The sequence below is a fragment of the Lampris incognitus genome, chromosome 2, assembly GCF_029633865.1.
Source record: "Lampris incognitus isolate fLamInc1 chromosome 2, fLamInc1.hap2, whole genome shotgun sequence".
Classification (NCBI taxonomy): domain Eukaryota; kingdom Metazoa; phylum Chordata; class Actinopteri; order Lampriformes; family Lampridae; genus Lampris; species Lampris incognitus.
The window spans coordinates 84,872,199-84,889,318 of NC_079212.1; the positions used below are offsets into that span (position 1 = coordinate 84,872,199).

General features: G+C 43.8%; 1 protein-coding gene across 4 annotated transcripts in view; it reads right to left on the reverse strand.

Annotated features, from left to right (window-relative positions):
- Nucleotides 1-5,502: 5,502 nt before the first annotated feature.
- Nucleotides 5,503-17,120, reverse strand: part of LOC130106625 (retinoic acid receptor gamma-A-like) — a 125,707-nt gene continuing 114,089 nt past the window's right edge. For all 4 annotated transcript variants that reach the window (XM_056272806.1, XM_056272807.1, XM_056272809.1 and 1 more), the window contains one exon: nucleotides 5,503-6,065. In XM_056272806.1, coding sequence (XP_056128781.1) covers nucleotides 5,746-6,065 — 320 coding nt within the window. In that variant the 3' untranslated portion in view covers nucleotides 5,503-5,745. The remainder of the gene's footprint in view (nucleotides 6,066-17,120) is intronic.

Sequence of the window (17,120 nt, forward strand, 5' to 3'; positions counted from 1 at the left end):
ACACCATGAAAGACATTAGAAACACCATGAAACACATTAGAAACACATTAGAAATACCATGAACATGTGAAGCACATTAGAAACAACATGAAACACATGAGAAACACATGAGAAACACCATGAACACATGAAACACATGAGAAACACATTAGAAACACAATGAACACGAAAAACACATTAGAAACACCATGAACACATGAGAAACAACATGACCACATGAGAAACACATGAGAAACACAATGAACATGAGAAACAGCATGAACACATGAGAAACAACATGACCACACGAGAAACACATGAGAAACACAATGAACACGAGAAACACCATGAACACATGAAAAACACCATGAAACACATGAGAAACACCATGACCACGAGAAACACATGAGAAACACCATGAACACATGAGAAACACACGAGAAACACCATGAACACATGAGAAACACCATGAGTAACATCATGAACACATGAGAAACACCATGAACACATGAAACACATTAGAAACACATGAGAAACACCATTAGTAACATCATGAACACATGAGAAACACGAGAAACACCATGAACACATGAAACACATGAGAAACACCATGAAACATGAGAAACACATGAGAAACACAAGAAACACCATGAAACACAAGAAACACAATGAACACATGAAAAACACCATGAAACCGCGAGAAACACCATGAACACATGAGAAACACCCTAAAACACGTGGAAAACACCATGAAACAGTAAGAAACACCATGAACACGTGGGAAACACCATGAAACACGTGAGAAACACCATGAAACACGAGAAACACATGAGAAACACCATGAAACACGTGAGAAACACCATGAAACACGAGAAACACATGAGAAACACCATGAAACACGTGAGAAACACTATGAAACATGAGAAACACCATGAAACATGTGAGAAACACCATGAAACATGAGAAACACATGAGAAACACCATGAAACACGTGAGAAACACGTGAGAAACACCATGAACATGTGAGAAACACCATGAAACATGAGAAACAACATGAGACACATGAGAAACATCATGAAACATGTGAGAAACACCATGAAACACGAGACACATGCGAGAAACACTATAAAACACACAAGAAACAACATGAACACACAAGAAACACCACGAATACATGAGAAACACATGAGAAACACCATGAACACATGAGAAACCAAACCACCGACTGGTTTAAACTTGTGTCTGCAACTTAAAGGAAGCAACAAAAAGGAACGTGTGTGATGAGACAGACCAGGCATTGTTCACACAGCCAATGTCTGAAAATGTGTTTTTTTTATCACTGCAACTGTGTGTGTGTTGTCCACTGGGCAGAGAGAAAGGGGTCTTCCATGTTAAAGGATAATGGTGATGAAGCTTTGCAGACCTGATGGCTTTATCTTCATCAAGGAAGAAGGCTTCTCCATATGGCCCACGTGGCTGCCTGTACACAGTGTCTCCACTGACTCTGGTCGTGGAAGTTCAACACGTGGACGGTAAAGCTGAGGAAATATCTACTGCCCTGGGTCCAAACATTCAGCCACCGCAACCATCTCATCTTTACCACCAACACTGACTTGGCCTGTGTGTCTGGGTTTCCCAGCTCCAAGCAGAATATACAGAAGTCTGATACTCAGCGATGAACACTTGCTTTTGTCCTTAATGTGTTTTTTCCCAAATGTTGGCAAGCCTGGTCAGCAACTCCACAACTTGCTGCTGTAAATAGGGCTGTTAAAGATGCCAGCCCATTATGAACAACAACCTCCTGCGCCGAGGTAATGAGAGTTCTACTGCAACGTATTAAAAGTAAAACCTGGTTCCATACAGGACTTCAGATGTCTCTCTCAGAAGGTCTTCTTAACGTCGTCCACATACAACTGACTGGACATACTACACACGCAGCTGAAGATATTTGTATAATGTCAGTGGAAAACAACTCACTCCTAACTCTCCTCCATTTTACCAAACCCTCACAAGACAATATGATCAGATGCTGGTGACTGTGTGAAATGGCTCCTCCCGCGTGTTTCTCGTGTCGCTCTGCAGGGATCTGAACGGCTGTGGGACAGCCTCCAGCGGACAGATGTGCTGCGCTGCGTTTCAGTCTTTACATAGTGTGGTTTAGTGGCTGTACCTGCAGGGCAGATGCTAACACCTCACCTCCCGCTGTCAATGAAGCTGCAGGGCCATGAGAGGACGTGGCTGTGTAAGTTAACACTGTCCATCACAACCGCCGTATCATGATCTAGAAAGTGTTTATAAAACCTTTTCCGTCACTTCCTGTCTATATTTAACTCTCAAACACGTATGAGTATCTATTACGCCATCTTCCCCACTGCCTCCGGTGTGGGAAGATGGCGGCGCAAATTCACGTTTGCGGCGGCCTCACCCAGTACCATCCATGCAGTGCCTTTGTCCACATCTCCATCTAAGTTTGATGGCTGGAAGAGCTGGTGCTGGATTGGCTGGGAGAACTTGGTCTGCTGCATCCTGTGGGCCCAGGGATTACAGCCCTGCCAGGAACTATGCCTGCCCAGGGACTATGGCCCTGCCAGGAGCTGTGCCTGAAGAGGAAACACCGGGGGCGGTCTGACAGGACGCGGAAGCGGGGCAGGCTAAGCTAACTGCTAGCCCATGCTGACTTGCTGCTCTGATAACACCGAGGGCGGTCTGGCGGCGGCCTCACCTAGCCTTGACTGTGTTTTAGTGTCGCCGTATGGAGTGCGGGGAGGTGTGTCAAAGGCAGGGAGCGCTAGCATTGGATCGGCTGGGAGAGTTTGGCCTGCTGCATCCAGTGGGCCCAAGGACCACAGCTCTGACCGGAGCTGTGCCTGAAGAGGAAACACCGAGGGCGGTCTGACAGGATGCGGAAGCGGGGCAGGCTAAGCTAACTGCTAACCCATGCAGACCGGCAGTTCCGGCTGGCGTTCATTCTCCTGGACAGTGATTTTTTTTGTTCAGACATGTGTGATAGTTTGGATATACGTGTTCTTGTAGTTTTTGGATGTGTTTGTGTCTTTGTGTTGCACTGCTGTTGGCTGGGAAAATGATGTTTCGTTTCATTTCATGTGTGCAAGTGTATGAAATGAAATGACAAGTGTTTCTGGTTCTGATTAAGTCATCCTGTGAAGCAGATTCATTGGATATGCTGATGAAATAATCTTAAACCCATATGCTATAAATGGAAACCTCCATCGTCTATTCTCTCCTACAACTAAAGCATCTATTATGGCTTACTTGCTCCGAGCTGGCACAGTGAGGTAAACGACTCAATATCACTACGCTAGCGTCTGTCATGAGATCCGAAGACTCTCCACAGGCGGACTTCAGCTGGTATGAAATGGAAAAACGGTGTGAGCATCCACACCAGAGATGTGAGGTGAAGGCTCTGCAAAGTCCCCTGAGATACCACAACTTCCAATCTGTCCTGCAGGTCTGTGAAGACAAAACCCAGGACCGGGTTATCCAGTAATCGGATGGTTCCTGGTTCAATCCCCGGCTCCTTCAGCAAACATGTCGAAGTGTCCTTGAGCAAGACACTGAACCCCCAAATGCGCCTGATGAGCAGCTTGGCACCTTGCAGTGGCAGGCTGTGCCATCAGTGTATGAATGTGAGGCGTACTTTGTAAAGCGCTTTGAGTGGTTGGTAGACTAGAAAATCGCCATATAAATGCAGTCTATTCGTATGTGTGTGTGTGTGTGTGTGTTCTGGTCGCTGCACTAGCGCCTCCTCTGGTCGGTTGAGACACCTGTTCGGGGGGAGGGACTGGGGGGAATGGCGTGATCCCCCCACGCGCTACATCCCCCTGGTGAAACTCCTCACTGTTAGGTGAAAAGAAGCAGCTGGAGACTCCACATGTATGGGAGGAGGCAGGTGGTAGTCTGCAGCCCTCCCCGGATCAGCAGAGGAGGTGGAGCAGCGACCGGGATGGCTTGGAAGAGTGGGTTAATTGGCCACGTACAATTGGGGAGAAAAAAGGGGGAACACCCACCCCAAAAAAAAAATAAATGCAGTGTATTTATTTACAGACCTGTGCTCGTTCACAGACACCTGTGCCTGTGGTGTTCAGCTCAATGCTGTGGTCTCGCCTGGAGCGGCGTTACGAGACAGGGCGCCTGGTGGAGGATCAGAGCGTACACTTCCTGGTGTTTCTGTGGTTTGTAGAGCGCTCTGCACAGGCTGCTGAGTTTGAGTCCAGCTCATGACGTTTGTGTTATTGCCCTCTATCAGCCCCATGTCCCTCTGCTGGGTGTCCATGTACTGTCCTATCAGGCAGAGTTGTATCGTAATGACCACCAGCAAGGACCTCCCGCCCCACGTGAGCCGGGCGGGATACAAACCATCCACAACAGAAAGCAACGCAGTGTCACACACATGAAGAACAGAGTTGTGTACATGCGTAGGAAGAACACACAACAGACAAATAACCACTGCCGCCTCCAGTAAGACACAAGGGTAGTTCGAAAAAGGCACAAAGTGAAGTTTTGTTGTCGCAAAGTATTTTCAGCATCAGCTTCTTTCTTTACAAAGCACGAGGAACGGGGTGCGTTTCCAGCTGTCCACTACCTTCTTCCTGCCATGTCTCTCCACTACCTTCTTCCTGTCATATCTCTCCACTACCTTCTTCCTGTCATATCTCTCCACTACCTTCTTCCTGTCATATCTCTCCACTACCTTCTTCCTGTCATATCTCTCCACTACCTTCTTCCTGTCATATCTCTCCCCTACCTTCTTCCTGTCATGTCTCTCCACTACCTTCTTCCTGCCATGTCTCTCCACTACCTTCTTCCTGTCATGTCTCTCCACTACCTTCTTCCTGCCATGTCTCTCCACTACCTTCTTCCTGTCATGTCTCTCCACTACCTTCTTCCTGCCATGTCTCTCCACTACCTTCTTCCTGCCATGTCTCTCCTCTATCTTCTTCCTGCTGTCTCTCCGCTACCTTCTTCCTGCCATGTCTCTCCGCTACCTTCTTCCTGCCATGTCTCTCCACTACCTTCTTCCTGCCATGTCTCTCCACTACCTTCTTCTTGTCATGTCTCTCCACTACCTTCTTCCTGCCATGTCTCTCCACTACCTTCTTCCTGCCATGTCTCTCCTCTATCTTCTTCCTGCTGTCTCTCCGCTACCTTCTTCTTGTCATGTCTCTCCACTACCTTCTTCCTGCTGTGTCTCAAACATGCGACATTTTGTTGCTCATTTTATGGACGCAAGGTTGTTGTAGAATAGTGACGAGACAGTCTTGTTGTTTTGTGGTGATTTGTCATGGCCCTCTCTTTACCCCAAAAAACATCTAGCGCGCCCTCCCCATTTACCCCAAAAACATCTAGCGCCCCCTCCCCATTTACCCCAAAAACATCTAGCCCCCCCCATTTCTTTTCTCTTTCATGCACCTCTACGGCTCCGACTCTTGTTACACTGTGTGTGTGTGTGTGTGTGTGTGTGTGTGTGTGTGTGTGTGTGTGTGTGTGTGTGTGTGTGTGGTAGAAACAGTGCAGTCGGTGGAATATGTGTTGTATTAAACAGAGGTAACTGGTTGACAGAGAAGCCAAATCTTCTGCTGGGACAGGACGGAGCTCTGCTGGCTTACTGATGTGGTTGTTTGGATGTGTGTGTGTGTGTGTGTGTGTGTGTGTGTGTGTGTGTGTGTGTGTGTGTGTGTGTGTGTGTGTGTGTGTGTGTGTGTGTGTGGAGGTGGGGGGGGGGGTTGGTCTACAGTCGCATCTCTCTCACTGTGCTCTCCCAGTCACATTTTTCCTGGGCGCTGCAGCGGTCTGCCCCCAGAGCTCTCCATCACTGTCTGCCCCCCCCTCTCTCTCCTCTTCCACGTAGTTGTTGTCGTCGTTGTCCTCCTTGACGGCCGACTTGTATGAAGCCTTCCCCTCTTCCTTCTCCTTCTTGATGGCCTGGACAGCGGGTGGGGCAGCGGCACCGCTGTCGCCTGAATCACTGCTGTCATCAAAGATCTCGGGGTTCTCCAGCATCTCCCTGATCAGAGGAGGCATGGGACCTGGGATCTCCATCTTCAGGGTGATGGCCCTCTCCGCCCCTAACGCAGGACACACACACACACACACACACACACACACACACACACACACACACACACACATGGCAGGAAACAGCAAAGTAAGCACACCAGGTAGCCGCTAAAATAATGCTGTTGCCCCACAGGTGGGCCGTTCTCACTTGTTTTATGGTATCACTAACTGTGCTCTAAAAATGTTACAACTTTTTTTTTTGGGTGGGGTCTCAAATACTTTTTGGGGGGTCTCAAATACTTTATGCAGTCTCAAATATTTTCAATACTTCACATAAATGGATTTTTTACTTCTTTTGGATTTTCCCCTCTTTTCTCCCCAATTGTATCTGGGCAATTACCCCACTCTTCCGAGCCGTCCCGCTCTCTGCTCCACCCCCTCTGCTGATCCGGGGAGGGCTGCAGACTACCATCTGCCTCCTCCCATACATGTGGAGTCACCAGCCGCTTCTTTTCACCTGACAGTGAGGAGTTTCACCAGGGGGGCGTAGGCGTAGCACATGGGAGGATCACGTGATTCCCCCCAGTCCCTCCCCCCGAACAGGCGTCCCAACCGACCAGAGGAGGCACTAGTGCAGTGACCACGACACATACCCACATCCGGCTCCCCACCCGCAGACACTAGGCGATTTTCCATAGGAAGAACTACACGAACTCCCAGGCTGGCGCGAACTACAAGTGGAACGAGCCCCTAGTCGGCCCTCTCGAGCGTTGTGTTTCCATAGCGATGTAGGAACCACCGGGCTCATGAGTTGACGTCAACATTTTGCGACAGCTTTCACCGCAACGTAATTACAGCGCGCCCTGGTGCCTACGACACCAGGTCAACATGGAGGGAAGTGAGATGGAAGCGGCTCTGCTGTTTGCTGTGTTAGCCTACATGGCTAACTTGATGTTGATGATGGCAAACTGCGAGAGCAGCCGAGTAATACTGGAAGAGGAGATGGAGAGGGAAGAAAGGAGATGAAGTCAAACGGAGGATTGTTTTGCTGGACCGAGCTAAGTCCGAGGATAGGCGACGCAGACAAAGACGAAGACTAAGTGTCATTTCCTCGTCTGTCCATTTTCCGGCTGATTTCTCCATTTCGCTTGATGTAAATTCTCTGGCGTTGGCTTGCTACCACACAGGTTGGTTGCTGGCTTATAAAAATGGCGCTTGTTGAACAACGAAGTAGTAGGCTGGTTGCTTCGACATTCAACCAATCAGCGTCGAGCCCCGGACAGCAGGTTTTCGGGGCTGCTCAGAAGTACTATCCCAAAGAAGGGACTACAGACATTCCCGTGAAAGTCCCAGCAACAGTTCCTGGCAGGAGTGGTTCCTCCAGTGGACACACCAGCAACGCTGCCGGCCCCCTAAAGGGTTCGGGTAGTTCCTCTTGTGTTTGTAGTGCCGCCCGACCAAGCCAGAGTTAACTTGGAGATTCGAACCGGCGATCCCCATGTTGGTAGGCAACGGAATAGACCGCCACGCCACCCTGACGCCCAACATAAATGGCTTTTAAGATACCAATTCATCTTTAACACGAGAGTACGTGTGTTTCTAACACGAGAGTACGTGTGTTTCTAACACAAGAGTACGTGTGTTTCTAACAAGAGTACGTGTGTTTCTAACACGAGAGTACGTGTTTCTAACAAGAGTACGTGTGTTTCTAACACGAGAGTACGTGTGTTTCTAACAAGAGTACGTGTGTTTCTAACACGAGAGTACATGTGTTTCTAAGACGAGAGTAAGTATGTTTCTAACACAAGAGTACGTGTGTTTCTAAGACGAGAGTACGTGTGTTTCTAACAAGAGTACGTGTGTTTCTAACACAAGACTACGTGTGTTTCTAACACGAGAGTATGTGTGTTTCTAACAAGAGTACGTGTGTTTCTAACACAAGAGTACGTGTGTTTCTAAGACGAGAGTACGTGTGTTTCTAACAACAGTACGTGTGTTTCTAAGACGAGAGTACGTGTGTTTCTAACAAGAGAGTATGTGTGTTTCTAACAAGAGTACGTGTGTTTCTAACACAAGAGTACGTGTGTTTTTAATACAAGAGTACGTGTGTTTCTAACACAAGACTACGTGTGTTTCTAACACGAGAGTACGTGTATTTCTAACAAGAGAGTACGCGTGTTTCTAACACGAGAATACGTGTGTTTCTAACAAGAGTACGTGTGTTTCTGACACAAGAGTACGTGTGTTTCTAACACAAGAGTACGTGTGTTTCTAACAAGAGTACGTGTGTTTCTAAGACGAGAGTACGTGTGTTTCTAACAACAGTACGTGTGTTTCTAAGACGACAGTACGTGTGTTTCTAACACGAGAGTATGTGTGTTTCTAACAAGAGTACGTGTGTTTCTAACAATAGAGTACGTGTGTTTTTAATACAAGAGTACGTGTGTTTCTAACAAGAGTACGTGTGTTTGTAACAAGAGTACGTGTGTTTCTAAGACGAGAGTACGTGTGTTTCTAACAAGAGTACGTGTGTTTCTAACACAAGAGTACGTGTGTTTTTAACTCAATAGTACGTGTGTTTCTAACAAGAGTACGTGTGTTTCTAACAAGAGTACGTGTGTTTCTAACACGAGAGTACGTGTATTTCTAAAACGAGATTACGTTTGTTTCTAACACGAGAGTACGTGTGTTTCTAACAAGAGTACGTGTGTTTCTAACACGAGAGTACGTGTGTTTTTAACACGAGAGTACGTGTGTTTTTAACACAAGAGTACGTGTGTTTCTAACACAAGAGTACGTGTGTTTTTAACACAAGAGTACGCGTGTTTCTAACACAAGAGTACGTGTGTTTCTAAAAAGAGTACGTGTGTTTCTAACAAGAGTACGTGTGTTTCTAACACGAGAGTACGTGTGTTTCTAACACGAGAGTACGTGTGTTTCTAACACGAGTACGTGTGTTTCTAACACAAGACTACGTGTGTTTCTAACACGAGAGTATGTGTGTTTCTAACAAAAGTACGTGTGTTTCTAACACGAGAGTACATGTGTTTCTAACACGAGAGTTCGTGTTTCTAACACGAGAGTATGTGTGTTTCTAACACAAGAGTACGTGTGTTTCTAACAAGAGTACGTGTGTTTCTAACACAAGACTACGTGTGTTTCTAACACGAGAGTATGTGTGTTTCTAACAAAAGTACGTGTGTTTCTAACACGAGAGTACATGTGTTTCTAACACGAGAGTACGTGTTTCTAACACGAGAGTATGTGTGTTTCTAACACAAGAGTACGTGTGTTTCTAACAAGAGTACGTGTGTTTCTAATACGAGAGTACATGTGTTTCTAACACGAGAGTACGTGTTTCTAACAAGAGTACGTGTGTTTCTAACACGAGAGTATGTGTGTTTCTAACACGAGAGTACGTGTGTTTCTAACAAGAGTACGTGTGTTTCTAAGACGAGAGTACATGTGTTTCTAAGACGAGAGTACGTGTGTTTCTAACAATAGTACATGTGTTTCTAACACAAGACTACGTGTGTTTCTAACACGAGAGTATGTGTGTTTCTAACAAGAGTACATGTGTTTCTAACAAGAGTACGTGTGTTTCTAACAAGAGTACGTGTGTTTCTAACACAAGAGTACGTGTGTTTCTAAGAAGAGTACGTGTGTTACTAACACAAGAGTACGTGTGTTTCTAACAAGAGTACGTGTGTTTCTAAGACGAGAGTACGTGTGTTTCTAACAACAGTACGTGTGTTTCTAAGACGAGAGTACGTGTGTTTCTAACAAGAGAGTATGTGTGTTTCTAACACAAGAGTACGTGTGTTTTTAATACAAGAGTACGTGTGTTTCTAACACAAGACTACGTGTGTTTCTAACACGAGAGTACGTGTATTTCTAACAAGAGAGTACGTGTGTTTCTAACACAAGAGTATGTGTGTTTCTAGGAGTACATGTGTTTCTAACACAAGAGTACGTGTGTTTCTAACAAGAGTACATGTGTTTCTAACACAAGAGTATGTGTGTTTCTAACAAGAGTACGTGTGTTTCTAACAAGAGTACGTGTGTTTCTAACACGAGAGTACATGTATTTCTAAAACGAGATTACGTTTGTTTCTAACACGAGAGTACGTGTGTTTCTAACAAGAGTACGTGTGTTTCTAACACGAGAGTACGTGTGTTTTTAACACGAGAGTACGTGTGTTTTTGACACAAGAGTACGTGTGTTTCTAACACAAGAGTACGTGTGTTTTTAACACAAGAGTACGCGTGTTTCTAACACAAGGGTACGCGTGTTTCTAACACAAGAGTACGCGTGTTTCTAAAAAGAGTACGTGTGTTTCTAACAAGAGTACGTGTGTTTCTAACACGAGAGTACGTGTGTTTCTAACACGAGAGTACGTGTGTTTCTAACAAGAGTACGTGTGTTTCTAAAACGAGAGTACGTGTGTTTCTAACACGAGAGTACGTGTGTTTCTAACACAAGAGTACGTGTTTCTAACAAGAGTACATGTGTTTCTAACACAAGAGTACGTGTGTTTCTAACAAGAGTACGTGTGTTTCTAACAAGAGTACGTGTGTTTCTAACACGAGAGTACGTGTATTTCTAAAACGACATTACGTTTGTTTCTAACACGAGAGTACGTGTGTTTCTAACAAGAGTACGTGTGTTTCTTAACACAAGAGTACGTGTGTTTCTAACACGAGTACGCGTGTTTCTAACACAAGAGTACGTGTGTTTCTAACACGAGTACGCGTGTTTCTAACACAAGAGTACGTGTGTTTCTAAAAAGAGTACGTGTGTTTCTAACACGAGAGTACGTGTGTTTCTAACACAAGAGTACGTGTTTCTAACAAGAGTACATGTGTTTCTAACACAAGAGTACGTGTGTTTCTAACAAGAGTACGTGTGTTTCTAACAAGAGTACGTGTGTTTATAACAAGAGTACGTGTGTTTATAACAAGAGTACGTGTGTTTCTAAGACGAGAGTACGTGTGTTTCTAACAAGAGTACGTGTGTTTCTAACGAGAGTACGTGTGTTTCTACCACGAGAGTACATGTGTTTCTAACACGAGAGTACGTGTTTCTAACACGAGAGTATGTGTGTTTCTAACACAAGAGTACGTGTTTCTAACAAGAGTACGTGTGTTTCTAATACGACAGTACATGTGTTTCTAACACGAGAGTACGTGTGTTTCTAACACGAGAGTATGTGTGTTTCTAACACGAGAGTACGTGTGTTTCTAACACGAGAGTATGTGTGTTTCTAACACGAGAGTATGTGTGTTTCTAACACGAGAGTATGTGTGTTTCTAACACGAGAGTACGTGTTTCTAACAAGAGTACGTGTGTTTCTAACACGAGAGTATGTGTGTTTCTAACACGAGAGTACGTGTGTTTCTAACAAGAGAACGTGTGTTTCTAACACGAGAGTACATGTGTTTCTAAGACGAGAGTAAGTATGTTTCTAACACAAGAGTACGTGTGTTTCTAACACAAGAGTACGTGTGTTTCTAAGACGAGAGTACGTGTGTTTCTAACAAGAGTACGTGTGTTTCTAACACAAGAGTACGTGTGTTTCTAAGACGAGAGTACGTGTGTTTCTAACAAGAGTACGTGTGTTTCTAACACAAGACTACTTGTGTTTCTAACACGAGAGTATGTGTGTTTCTAACAAGAGTACGTGTGTTTCTAACAAGAGTACGTGTGTTTCTAACACAAGAGTACGTGTGTTTCTAACAAGAGTACGTGTGTTACTAACACAAGAGTACGTGTGTTTCTAACAAGAGTACGTGTGTTTCTAACAACAGTACGTGTGTTTCTAAGACGAGAGTACGTGTGTTTCTAACAAGAGAGTATGTGTGTTTCTAACAAGAGTACGTGTGTTTCTAACACAAGAGTACGTGTGTTTTTAATACAAGAGTTCGTGTGTTTCTAACACAAGACTACGTGTGTTTCTAACACGAGAGTAGGTGTATTTCTAACAAGAGAGTACGCGTGTTTGTAACACGAGAGTACGTGTGTTTCTAACAAGAGTACGTGTGTTTCTAACAAGAGTACGTGTGTTTCTAAGACGACAGTATGTGTGTTTCTAACACGAGAGTATGTGTGTTTCTAACAAGAGTACGTGTGTTTCTAACAAAAGAGTACGTGTGTTTTTAATACAAGAGTACGTGTGTTTCTAACACGAGAGTACGTGTGTTTCTAACAAGAGTACGTGTGTTTCTAACAAGAGTACGTGTGTTTCTAAGACGAGAGTACGTGTGTTTCTAACAAGAGTACGTGTGTTTCTAACACGAGAGTACGTGTGTTTTTAACACAAGAGTACGCGTGTTTCTAACACAAGAGTACGTGTGTTTCTAAAAAGAGTACGTGTGTTTCTAACACGAGAGTACGTGTGTTTCTAACACAAGAGTACGTGTGTTTCTAACACAAGAGTACGTGTGTTTCTAACACGAGAGTACGTGTGTTTCTAACACGAGAGTATGTGTGTTTCTAACACGAGAGTACGTGTGTTTCTAACAAGAGTACGTGTGTTTCTAACACAAGAGTACGTGTGTTTCTAACACAAGAGTACGTGTGTTTCTAACACGAGAGTACGTGTGTTTCTAACACAAGAGTACGTGTGTTTCTAACAAGAGTACGTGTGTTTCTAACAAGAGTACGCGTGTTTCTAACATAAGAGTACACGTGTTTCTAACACAAGAGTACGTGTGTTTCTAACAAGAGTACGCGTGTTTCTAACACGAGAGTACGTGTGTTTCTAACAAGAGTACGTGGGTTTCTAACACGAGAGTACGTGTGTTTCTAACGAGAGTACGTGTGTTTCTAACAAGAGTACGTGTGTTTCTAACAAGAGTACGTGTGTTTCTAACAAGAGTACGTGTGTTTCTAACACAAGAGTACGTGTGTTTCTAACACGAGAGTACGTGTGTTTCTAACACGAGAGTACGTGTGTTTCTAACAAGAGTACGTGTGTTTCTAACACCAGAGTACGTGTGTTTCTAACACGAGAGTACGTGTGTTTCTAACACAAGAGTACGTGTGTTTCTAACAAGAGTACGTGTGTTTCTAACAAGAGTACGTGTGTTTCTCACAAGAGTACGTGTGTTTCTAACAAGACTACGTGTGTTTCTAACAAGAGTACGTGGGTTTCTAACACGAGAGTACGTGTGTTTCTAACAGAAGTACGTGTGTTTCTAACAAGAGTACGCGTGTTTCTAACATATGAGTACGTGTTTCTCTAACACGAGAGTACGTGTGTTTCTCAAACAAGAGTACGTGGGTTTCTAACACGAGAGTATGTGTGTTTCTAACAAGAGTACGTGTGTTTCTAACACGAGAGTATGTGTGTTTCTAACACGAGAGTACGTGTGTTTCTAACAAGAGTACGTGTGTTTCTAACACAAGAGTACGTGTGTTTCTAACACAAGAGTACGTGTGTTTCTAACACGAGAGTATGTGTGTTTCTAACACAAGAGTACGTGTGTTTCTAACACAAGAGTACGTGTGTTTCTAACACGAGAGTACGTGTGTTTCTAACACGAGAGTATGTGTGTTTCTAACACGAGAGTACGTGTGTTTCTAACAAGAGTACGTGTGTTTCTAACACAAGAGTACGTGTGTTTCTAACACAAGAGTACGTGTGTTTCTAACACGAGAGTATGTGTGTTTCTAACACAAGAGTACGTGTGTTTCTAACACGAGAGTACGTGTGTTTCTAACACGAGAGTATGTGTGTTTCTAACACGAGAGTACGTGTGTTTCTAACACGAGAGTATGTGTGTTTCTAACACGAGAGTACGTGTGTTTCTAACACGAGAGTATGTGTGTTTCTAACACGAGAGTACGTGTGTTTCTAACAAGAGTACGTGTGTTTCTAACACAAGAGTACGTGTGTTTCTAACACAAGAGTACGTGTGTTTCTAACACGAGAGTACGTGTGTTTCTAACACAAGAGTACGTGTGTTTCTAACACGAGAGTACGTGTGTTTCTAACACAAGAGTACGTGTGTTTCTAACAAGAGTACGTGTGTTTCTAACAAGAGTACGTGTGTTTCTCACAAGAGTACGTGTGTTTCTAACAAGACTACGTGTGTTTCTAAGAAGAGTACGTGGGTTTCTAACACGAGAGTACGTGTGTTTTTAACACGAGAGTACGTGTGTTTCTAACAAGAGTACGTGTGGTTCTAACATGAGAGTACGTGTGTTTCTAACATGAGAGTACGTGTGTTTCTAACAAGAGTACGTGTGTTTCTAACATGAGAGTACGTGTGTTTCTAATATGAGAGTACGTGTGTTTCCAACAAGAGTACGTGTGTTTCTAACACAAGATTACGTGTGTTTCTAAAACGAGAGTACGTGTGTTTCTAACACGAGAGTACGTGTGTTTCTATCACAAGAGTAAGTGTGTTTCTAACAAGAGTACGTGTGTTTCTAACACAAGAGTACGTGTGTTTCTAACAAGAGTACGTGTGTTTCTAACACAAGAGTACGTGTGTTTCTAACAAGAGTACGTGTGTTTCTAACAAGAGTATGTGTGTTTCTAACAAGAGTACGTGTGTTTCTAACACGAGAGTACGTGGGTTTCTAACACGAGTACGTGGGTTTCTAACAAGAGTACGCGTGTTTCTAACACGAGAGTACGTGTGTTTCTAACACAAGAGTACGTGTATTTCTAACAAGAGTACGTGGGTTTCTAACACGAGAGTACGTGTGTTTCTAACACAAGAGTACGTGTGTTTCTAACAAGAGTACGTGTGTTTCTAACAAGAGTACGCGTGTTTCTAACATAAGAGTACACGTGTTTCTAACATAAGAGTACGTGTGTTTCTAACAAGAGTACGCGTGTTTCTAACCCGAGAGTACGTGTGTTTCTAACACAAGAGTACGTGTGTTTCTAACACGAGAGTACGTGTGTTTCTAACGAGAGTACGTGTGTTTCTAACAAGAGTACGTGTGTTTCTAACAAGAGTACGTGTGTTTCTAACACGAGAGTACGTGTGTTTCTAACACAAGAGTACGTGTATTTCTAACAAGAGTACGTGGGTTTCTAACACGAGAGTACGTGTGTTTCTAACACAAGAGTACGTGTGTTTCTAACAAGAGTACGTGTGTTTCTAACAAGAGTACGCGTGTTTCTAACATAAGAGTACACGTGTTTCTAACACAAGAGTACGTGTGTTTCTAACAAGAGTACGCGTGTTTCTAACACGAGAGTACGTGTGTTTCTAACAAGAGTACGTGGGTTTCTAACACGAGAGTACGTGTGTTTCTAACGAGAGTACGTGTGTTTCTAACAAGAGTACGTGTGTTTCTAACAAGAGTACGTGTGTTTCTAACAAGAGTACGTGTGTTTCTAACACAAGAGTACGTGTGTTTCTAACACGAGAGTACGTGTGTTTCTAACACCAGAGTACGTGTGTTTCTAACACGAGAGTACGTGTGTTTCTAACACAAGAGTACGTGTGTTTCTAACAAGAGTACGTGTGTTTCTAACAAGAGTACGTGTGTTTCTCACAAGAGTACGTGTGTTTCTAACAAGACTACGTGTGTTTCTAACAAGAGTACGTGGGTTTCTAACACAAGAGTACGTGTGTTTCTAACACGAGAGTACGTATGTTTCTAACACAAGAGTACGTGGGTTTCTAACAAGAGTACGCGTGTTTCTAACACGAGAGTACGTGTGTTTCTAACACAAGAGTACGTGTATTTCTAACAAGAGTACGTGGGTTTCTAACACGAGAGTACGTGTGTTTCTAACACAAGAGTACGTGTGTTTCTAACAAGAGTACGTGTGTTTCTAACATAAGAGTACACGTGTTTCTAACACAAGAGTACGTGTGTTTCTAACAAGAGTACGCGTGTTTCTAACACGAGAGTACGTGTGTTTCTAACAAGAGTACGTGGGTTTCTAACACGAGAGTACGTGTGTTTCTAACGAGAGTACGTGTGTTTCTAACAAGAGTACGTGTGTTTCTAACAAGAGTACGTGTGTTTCTAACAAGAGTACGTGTGTTTCTAACACAAGAGTACGTGTGTTTCTAACACGAGAGTACGTGTGTTTCTAACACAAGAGTACGTGTGTTTCTAACACGAGAGTACGTGTGTTTCTAACACAAGAGTACGTGTGTTTCTAACAAGAGTACGTGTGTTTCTAACAAGAGTACGTGTGTTTCTCACAAGAGTACGTGTGTTTCTAACAAGACTACGTGTGTTTCTAACAAGAGTACGTGGGTTTCTAACACGAGAGTACGTGTGTTTTTAACACGAGAGTACGTGTGTTTCTAACAAGAGTACGTGTGGTTCTAACATGAGAGTACGTGTGTTTCTAACATGAGAGTACGTGTGTTTCTAACAAGAGTACGTGTGTTTCTAACAAGAGTACGTGTGTTTCTAACAAGAGTACGTGTGTTTCTCACAAGAGTACGTGTGTTTCTAACAAGACTACGTGTGTTTCTAACAAGAGTACGTGGGTTTCTAACACGAGAGTACGTGTGTTTCTAACAGAAGTACGTGTGTTTCTAACAAGAGTACGCGTGTTTCTAACATATGAGTACGTGTTTCTCTAACACGAGAGTACGTGTGTTTCTCAAACAAGAGTACGTGGGTTTCTAACACGAGAGTATGTGTGTTTCTAACAAGAGTACGTGTGTTTCTAACACGAGAGTATGTGTGTTTCTAACACGAGAGTACGTGTGTTTCTAACAAGAGTACGTGTGTTTCTAACACAAGAGTACGTGTGTTTCTAACACGAGAGTACGTGTGTTTCTAACACGAGAGTATGTGTGTTTCTAACACGAGAGTACGTGTGTTTCTAACACAAGAGTACGTGTGTTTCTAACACGAGAGTACGTGTGTTTCTAACACGAGAGTATGTGTGTTTCTAACACGAGAGTACGTGTGTTTCTAACAAGAGTACGTGTGTTTCTAACACAAGAGTACGTGTGTTTCTAACACAAGAGTACGTGTGTTTCTAACACGAGAGTACGTGTGTTTCTAACACAAGAGTACGTGTGTTTCTAACACGAGAGTACGTGTGTTTCTAACACAAGAGTACGTGTGTTTCTAACAAGAGTACGTGTGTTTCTAACAAGAGTACGTGTGTTTCTCACAAGAGTACGTG